Source organism: Sciurus carolinensis, unplaced genomic scaffold (assembly GCF_902686445.1).
Source record: "Sciurus carolinensis unplaced genomic scaffold, mSciCar1.2, whole genome shotgun sequence".
Classification (NCBI taxonomy): Eukaryota; Metazoa; Chordata; class Mammalia; order Rodentia; family Sciuridae; genus Sciurus; species Sciurus carolinensis.
In genome coordinates this window covers 213,107-222,311 of record NW_025920305.1, presented here as the reverse complement: position 1 = coordinate 222,311, position 9,205 = coordinate 213,107, and the positions used below count along the sequence as shown (strand labels likewise).

The 9,205-nt window shown below is 39.0% G+C and overlaps 1 protein-coding gene across 1 annotated transcript; it reads right to left on the bottom strand.

The window, feature by feature from the left end:
• Positions 1-1,337: 1,337 nt before the first annotated feature.
• On the bottom strand, positions 1,338-2,137 carry LOC124975557 (vomeronasal type-1 receptor 4-like; the record flags this gene model as incomplete). Its single annotated transcript, XM_047538218.1, has 1 exon — positions 1,338-2,137. A coding segment is annotated over exon 1 (800 nt), but the record flags the coding sequence as incomplete, so codon positions are not given.
• Positions 2,138-9,205: the final 7,068 nt, after the last annotated feature.

The following is a 9,205-nucleotide window of genomic DNA, read 5'->3' as shown; positions in this document are numbered from 1 at the left end:
ACATACATTACTGGTGAGGTTGGAAATTAGTGCAGTCATTCTGGAAAGCAGTATGGAGATCCCGTAGAGAACACGGAATGGAACCACCGTTTGACCAGCTACACTCCTATACCTGAAGGACTTACATTCAACATACTACAGTGATGCAGCCACATCAATGATTATAGTAGCTCAATTCACAATAGCTAGATTTTGGAACCAACTTAAATGCCCCTCAATAGATTAATGGCTAAACAAACTGTGGTATTTATACACAATGGAATATTATTCAGCCATGAGGAAGAATAAAATATGGCATTCACATGTAAATGGATGGAACTGTAAATGTCATGCTAAGTTAAATAAGCCAATCCCAAAAAACCAAAAGTCAAATGACTTCTCTGATAAGTAGATGATGATACATAATGTGGGGGAACAGGTAAGGGAAGAATGGAGGAAGGATGGATTGTGTAGAGGGAAATTATGGGTGTGGAAGGAATAGGGGAAGAAAAGATGATTAATGATACAGACATAATTATCCTCTCTACATGTATGATTAGAAAAACGGTGTGACTCTACTTCATGTCCCACCAGAGAAAAGAAAGTTGTACCCCATTTGTGTACAATGAAATCAAAAAATAATTTTAATAAACTAAAAAAAAATTTTAATGACTACCTAAAACCTTGAGAATTTTCAGGAATATTAACTTTAAATATTTTCCTACATAATGAAGAGCCTACATAGTCCTTTGGTTAGGATGTCATAGGCTCTCAGAACACTGTTGTACATCCAAGCTCTGAAGTGGGTGCCTGGAAAATGTAAGGTGGGAAAGGGGCATTTATGGATTACACAGAAGCAGTTTCTTAGGCCAGCACACTTTAATAGAAGTATGATGCAAATCCACTGTGAATTTTACATTTCCTCCTGTTTTAAAAAACATCACATGTAAGCAGATGAAATAGTTTGAAGAGTATAAATGTACTTATTTTATTCAAATTACAATTTAAACTTGTAATCAAAGTGAAAATTTTCAATGTAATCTCTGTACATTTGCTCAAACTACAACTTCTCAGTCTGAGTGCATTTCACACTTGTGGAATATCTGAACTCACACTAGTGCCATTTAAAGTGTCAAGGGCAGCATGGCCTTTCTTTTCCATATAAATCATTAGGGACACTGCCCTATTGCAGAATAAATCCTGGGATATCAGATCAGACATCAAATGTCCTTGGGGAACCTGTCAATTTCATTGAAAAGAATGAGGTAAATTTGGAAACAATTCTGTTACTTTTAATCAGCAAAAATGGGCAGATAGTTGGGTAGCAGCATGATAAAGCTCCAGTAAGACCCTCTGACCTTGGAATTTTATGGTGGGTGTGAAAGGAATAAAACATCAAACTGTTGTTTGAGAAATAAAAGAACACAAAGAAACCTACAAGCTGGAGGATGGTGTGCGTGGCTTTGTGTTCAGGAGATGACTGGGAGGAGACGTGGGGGCTGTGGATATGTTGGGCTCTCCTGTGGTGTCTGTAGAGGAGATGCACCATGTACAAGCTGGTACAGACCATGAGGAGCACAAACAACAGATCACGAACCAGTAAGACAGCATGGAATGAAAATGAATTATGTGTTCCAAAATGCCTGGTTCGACAGTATGCATGAGCATACCCAGTACCAACCAAAGTGAAATTTCTGATGTCTGTGACAGATTCAATAACATGGAAGTAGACAATCATGTTGAGGACCCAGAAGAAAAGGAAGGAGGGACAAGTCCACGTAGGGAGCTTATATTTTATCCACACCCACTTAGAGTTACTGGGATTGACAATGATGGCTTGAAATGTACTCAGGAGAGAGGTGGTGCAGATGGAAACACCCCGGGTCACTCTGTATAAGAACAACACTGCCTGACAACCAGCCTCATTCAAAAACCTCCTTACTCCAAAAGATGATGCGATATCTGGTATCAACGTGAACATGATGGTCAAAGCATTGACCAACAAGAGGTGCATAATTATGGGATCTATGTGCTTCTTCAGTTGGGGTTTAACTAAGAAGGTGTACGCATACAACATGAAGAGCAAGGAGTTCCCCAGGACACCAATGCATAACTGAGAGATGAGGAAAACCCCAAAGATTGTGTCACCTGGAAACATTTTATTCTGATTATTATTTTGGAGTGTTGGGAATGGAATACAGATTTTCATGCATGTCGGGCAGGTGCAGTAACATTCAGCTACACCCACAGACCAGAAATATTATCTTAATAATGGCTTCAAGGTCATAATGATCTAGATCTGCAATGAAAGTGAATAATTACATAAAATTATTTATAAGACGTAGCTTCTGCAAGCATACTGACATTGCAGGAAGAGAAAACAGTGGTGAAATGTCCACTCTTCTTGCATTTGAGGGCATCATTAAACACTTCCTGGGCCTGGATTCTAGATGTCCTAGAGGAAACAGATCACATAAGTAGTTGAAGAGAGAAGCTGTAATTCAAGCCTCCTCACTGCATTCTATGATACTGAGCAGGGGACATGTGTCCTGTGTGAAAGACAAATATTCAAGTTATAAGCATATTTTCTTCTGAGTCCCAGGCTGTTTGATCTTCAACCTACATTTCTGTAGTCTCAAGTCTCTGAAGAACATGATCCTCCTAACAGACAAACTACACTGTGTCCTTAAACCTCTGTCTTTTAGTACTCATTGCACACACCCTTCCTCAAAGGCAATGACTGCCAAACATGCATCCAACACAGAATTTTCCTCCTGGAGACTTTTCACCTCCCTCCATACCCATGGGTCTAACAGCAACGATCTGAGACACACGTTCCTCTCACAACTTGTGCAGAGCTAATGACATGCAGAGGCCAAGATGGGGGCTCAATGTCCCACAGTGCTCAGGAAACACCAGGACAGGGAATGTGGGGGCATCACAGTCACTCTGACCATGATTGAAAAACCCAGGCTAACAGAGAGCCCTGCATCCTGAGGACTGCCACAGAAGAACAATCCAACCATTTCCTTGTATGTTTCTGAATATTTTCTTATGGAAACAGAATGAGTAACCAATGTAACCAATGACTTTTTTTCTGGTTAACAGTGGAATTGATAAGGTTAACATCTCAAGTGTACTTTTTGGATTATGGAGTTTATTTCACTATTTCATTTGCTTGGGGATATTTTCTTCCACTAACCCAGTTGCTCCTTCACCTGACCCACAGTCATTTATTCTCTCCTGGACCTCTGGTCAATTCCACTTGTCTCCACACTGAGCAAGTCCATGAGAACATGCTCAGGTCATCCCAGGCTGCACTTTCATCACAATCCCTGCTTTGCATGATCTGCACTGTAATAATCCCACACTCATTATCCTGTTAAGGGAGAGGCACTCAAATTATTTACTGAGCACACACAGAGTTGGAGTACTGTTCCTTCACAGGCTCATTTATACCTTCCACCAACTCTGCAATTTAGGTTTTATGATTTTTGAGTTGTTTGAAACTGTGAATCTTGACATGGTTGACTATGGTGACCATAGTTTCATTTTTAAAATGGGTCTTGGTTTAATATGTGATATGACATTTTCAAGGGGAATCCTCAAGTGTTTTGATTATTTATAATTTTCCAGTTTGTGAGTCATGGCCTACCCCCTCCTCACTCTTAGCAGAGATCTTTCCTCAGCCATTTTCTGTCCTTCCCAGTTTATTGCCTTTAGCAATCCTAAGTCCTTCATAACTTGATCATTCAGATCTATTCATAACATTCCCTTCAGTACTAATAGAAGTCACACTCCCTCCTGACAGAACTAGGGGAACAGGGATGATTCCCAGGATTTTATCTGGACATAACACTCTAAGTCTGCATAGCCTGATTGGATGAGTTGGATCAGCTCCACTGCAGACAAGCAGAGGAAGGGGACCACTGCAGTATGGGGCGCATGCTGGGACCTGAGGAGGTTCATGCACACCACTCTTGACCACCCAGGAGGGAAAATCAAGATGTAAATGGATAAACATCAGTCTAGAACCATGATAGGATTCCGACAGGTTGCAGATCAGAGCAACAGGTGCACAGCGTGGAAACAGCATGAAGGGAATTTAAACACCCAGGCTGAGATGCCATCCTGCCCTGCTAGTCCATAGAGAGGGACAAGCACAAACCTCTGTCTGATAATTAAACTTTTCTAAGAGCATGAAATTAAAATATTTTGGTACAAGGCTCTGCTAAATAATTGAATTTATGTGTATATTAATTAACTCATTTCACCATTCCACACTGTTTATAAATCACAATGCACTCTCTGCACCACATGCATAAATGCAATAATAATTGCTCAAAGTGAACAACTATGCATCCAAATGAGACAAATTATGGAAAGCACTTTCACTTCCTTGGGAGTCTAGAAACAAAAGTCAGATCTACAAAATCACTAACCAGAATTCCCAGGAGGACTGTTTTAAACTTTTGTGCTCAGACAAATATATTATCAATATATGTGAAGTAAACACAGATAATTAATAGAACCGAGCAGGAGATTTCAGCAAGTTTTTCTAATCAAAGGAACCTGCACAAGAATGTCAGGATATAACAAATCCACCAGGTCGAATCACACTCGCCACCTGAATGCTATGCACAGCACCACACCCACAGTCACCGTGAGAGCCCAGATTTCTCCTGAGGCACTTAAGGTGCAGGGAGGAAATGTGCCCACACAGCCAGTCCTGAAGTGAGGGCCACCCAGTGCAAGAGTTAATGTGACACAGTCATTCATCTCAAGACCGTAACTCCATGTCACAAAAGACAAAGAGGAAAAACTAATCTCTCAATATATTCAAGCCATGGGCACTTTTACTCACCCATGGTGAGTTAAATCCCATTATAAAGAGCACTGTGGATGTGCCTTCTTCAAGTACATGTGCAGAGCACATAAGAACCTTGTAGAAATGATGGCACAGAATAAAAATACCAGAATGAGCCCTCTGATAAAGAAGAGAATTACTATGAAGGAAAGTAGAATAATGTCAACAACCCACAATAGAAAGAAAAAATGAAGCCAAACTCAGTACCTTGTAAAGAATACTACATTTAACTCCCGCTCTCTTTAGAGTGTACCACTGCCCAATACAAGAGCCCAACAGTGTCAGGTGCACAATGTTAGTGAGAGGTCAGATGTGCACTCCTGTAATCCTGTGACCCAGGAGCCTGAGACAAGAGGATGGCAAGGTCAAGTTAGCAAGTTAGCAAGACACTGTCTCAAAATAAAATATAAAAAGACCTGAGGATGAAGCTCAGTGGAAAACTCAATACCCAGTACCATCAAAGAGAGACAGAGAAAGATGAAAAAACAAATAAAAACAAAAACAAAAAAAAGACCAATTGAAAAAGTGCAAACATTTGTAGAGGTGAGATTGTGACTAATGATGCCAACAATTTTGGAATTTTCAGAGATATGGGAAAATACCCAGAAGACTCAACTAACCATCAATTTCAAAACCACAGGAAGTCACAGTGCAGGACTATCCATGATGAGATTGAATAGTGGGAAAACATGCCCCAAATGAACATAAGAAATCCCAAAGGCAAGAAAGTGTATTCCATTAATCATATTGTGAGGGTAGCTTGACCTTCATGGCCAAAGAAATACATTTGGTACATTGTTGACAAGAGGGTGTACTTCCACATCCAGATGAACAGAAATCTGCACAAAATCATTGCTGAAAGAAATCCCACATATTGCAAAACAGATTCTGAGCTAGTGAACTATCCAAAAATGAAGTTTGATTTAGCATTATAAACATCAACTGTGTGATCACCCACAGTAGTAGATTCAAGGAAAAAACTCATCATCAACCTGAATGGATACATAAAGTCACATATTTAAAAGTTAAATTTTATGGCTATATCTATAGAAAAGATGTATATTACTATGGTAAAAGAATCAGCTGTGTCAAAGTATCATATTTGGGGTAAAACATGGAAAGCTTCCCATGAGATTGGATATGAGTAAAGGAATCTTCTCTCCCTACTTCTGCTCCTGATGACTGTAGGGGGCTTTATTGTCAATACAGAAGGTACAGTTAATAATCACTGGAAAGAAAGCAACATTATCTTTCTTCATACTCTGAGTAAATTTCATAGAGGAAAACTGCAGAATCATTGGTTAAATTCTTTGAATTCTATGAGAGGTTTTTCTAGGTAATTAGGGGAAAAAGTCAGTATAAAAAATTTCTTGGATTGTTATATCGCAAGACTATTATTAAAATACCATTTAAGAATGATACCATTTAGATAGCATTAAATGACACAAAATCTGAAATAAGATGTTAAGGTAACAATTGGAAAAATGATGATATAAACCAATCTAAATGACTAGCATTTTAATAATGCTGCTGTGGACACATATTATGACACAGAGGAGAGTAGAAAGGGAGGCAGAAAATAAAATTGCATGAAAATTATTTGAAATATAAATAAATATCAAGTGAGTCATTGAAAATAAAGATGAGTACATAAGAAAAATTACAGATTACAGTAGACCTAAGATTGTTGTGGAATTCAAATGATGCTGTTAAGAGAAAACTCAAGATATGCATATCAATAATGTGTGGTCGAGATTTTAAACAAAACTCTATTGATTATATAGTGATGGATATGCAGACATATAACAGATAGTAACATACACAAAAATGAAAGAATGGAAATAACACAGGCATATATAAAGGAAAGAGAATTAGAGATAGGAAGTAAGAGAGGAAGACAAAGGTATATTCTAACAGAAATATTAAAAAGAAAAATCTGAAAATGACTGATGTCTCTGTGCAGAAGCTCAGAAGAGGTAAAGGGAATACAGACAAAGGCTTCCCACCTCACTCTCTCCCATGGCTGAGGGCTGCAGGGTTCATGCTTCAGAGAGTTGGCCTCCCTCACACAGTGGTGTGTCATGGAAAGGCTGCAACTGGCTAGTAGACTCTATATTTCAGGGACAGAATGACAGAACTTCTTCCCCAAGAGACATCATTCAACTTGTCACCTGCTACCTCAATGACCTTGTTTACCAGGAATCCTCTCCCACATGCACAGTGACTCTCTGGGTGTTAACTGTCTGGTTTATTAATTATGAATGCTGAGTCTTCTCTGGAGGTTGATTCCCTGGTTGAACTGCTTCAAAAAGTAAACTTGAGTATCAAGAAAGACACTAAAAGTTTCCAGGAAGCTAATGGAAATGACCACAGCCCTCAGTGAAAGCTGATCCTGAGCAGGACCCCAGAGGACACACTGGCTGCTCCAAGGGAGGCCACTGTGCCTCCTGCACTCACAGAGTGTTTTAGCTCCTTCCACACTCCATGCAAGCACAGACCAGGTGCAGGGCCAAGAGTGAACTGCCAGCCACTGACAGGTAGAAGGAAAAGAAAAGATGAAGTTAGGGATTGAAATGGAGTAAATTATACTCCATGCACATATGACTATGTTACAGTGAAACCCACTATTATGTATAACTGTAAAGCAATAATAAAAATAGTTCACAAAAATAGTGCATTCCCATGAATCCTCCATTTCTTTACTAGCAGCATTTTGTGTGAAAACTGCTACTAAGTTTGGAATGTTTCAACCTTGGACATTTTCGAGACACACAGAATCAGATATGATGATACAGGAACTGATTTTCAAGGGTTCATGAATGGGAAAGAGTTTCACAGGAACTCCATTGTAATGGCTGATTTGAATTGTCAACTTGATTGGATTAAGTGGGGGCTATGATTAAGAGACTTCTGGATGTGTCAATGAGTGTGTGTGTCTAGGAATGATTGGAATGTGGGATAGTGAACTGAAGTAAAGACCCTCCCTAAGCATGAGCAGCACCACCCAATAGAATGGTGTAAAATTTGGAAGAACAAGGAAGCAAATGCAGATGGAAGTTCAGCTCTTCTTGAATGGGTTCTTGATTGCTGCTTTGATCCTCTGAGGATATGACGCTTGCATCTTCACTCTTCCAAAGCAGACTCTGCCAGTGATTACCCATGTAGTTTCGAGAAGCATTCATTGGTCTTGGACTAGGGTTAGCACTGTTGATCCCTCTTGTTCTGAGGCTTCTACATCTTGTACTGCACAACTGCTGGTTTTTCCAGCTCTCCAGTTTCAGATGGGCATTGCGGACTCTCCAATTTCTGGTCATTGTAGCCAACATAATAAATACCCTTTTTATAACCATATCTCCTGCTGATTGTGTCCCTCTAGAGAACATTGACAAATACATCCATGGAGTCAGCTTCCCCATCATCTGCTGCCCGAGAAGAATCAGAAACAAACTGAAATGAAAATATACAACTGAATAAACAAAACACTATAAAAAACAGAAATAAAGTCATTGGCATGATAAATTCAATGATATTTTTAAATTATCATGTATGATATTCTATTGATGGAAAGGTCTAAATAGAGATATTATTTATAAATATATGTGTGTTTTATTGATAGAATGTTTGTGTCCTAAGAGTCCCAATGTTTACCCCATCCCTGCTGTTGATTTTCTTTGCTATGCACAAATTTTAGTGCAATGTAATCCAACTTCTTTCTGCTTTTCTTTCCTGTAATTTGGGGGTCTTTCCACAAACTCTTTGCTTATACTAACATCCTGAATCCTTTACCCTTTGTATTCCTCTAGTCATTTCTTGGGCTCATGCCTCACACTCACCTATTTAATCATTGTGAGTTGATTTCTGTGACTGATGAGAGACATAGTGGTGTAGTTCATTCTCATGTATGTAGATGTCCAATTTTTTCAGCCCCATTTATTCGAACATTTGCTCTTTCTCCACTGTGTTCTTAGTACCATTCCAAAAAATCAGTTACCTGAAGATGTGGGGTTTTTTCCTAGGTTTTCTGTTTTGTTCCATTGGAAAGTCTGTTTTTATGCCCATATTAAGGTGCCTTGATTACCACTGCTTCGTAATCGATTGTGAACTCAGGTAGTATAATGTTTCTTGCTTTGTTATTTTTGCTCAATATGATTTTGCCTATTCAGTGATTTTTTGGGCTCTATATGAATTTTAGGATATTTCCTAGTTCTTTGGCACCTTTTAGAACAGACTGTTCATTTTCTTATTGCTGTGCTATCACACAGTCTTGATTACGATAGCTTTGTGGTAACGTTTTGAAAGAATCAATGAACATCTTACAACTTTGTCCTCCTGTCTCAGTCTTTTGTTATGGGTATGAGG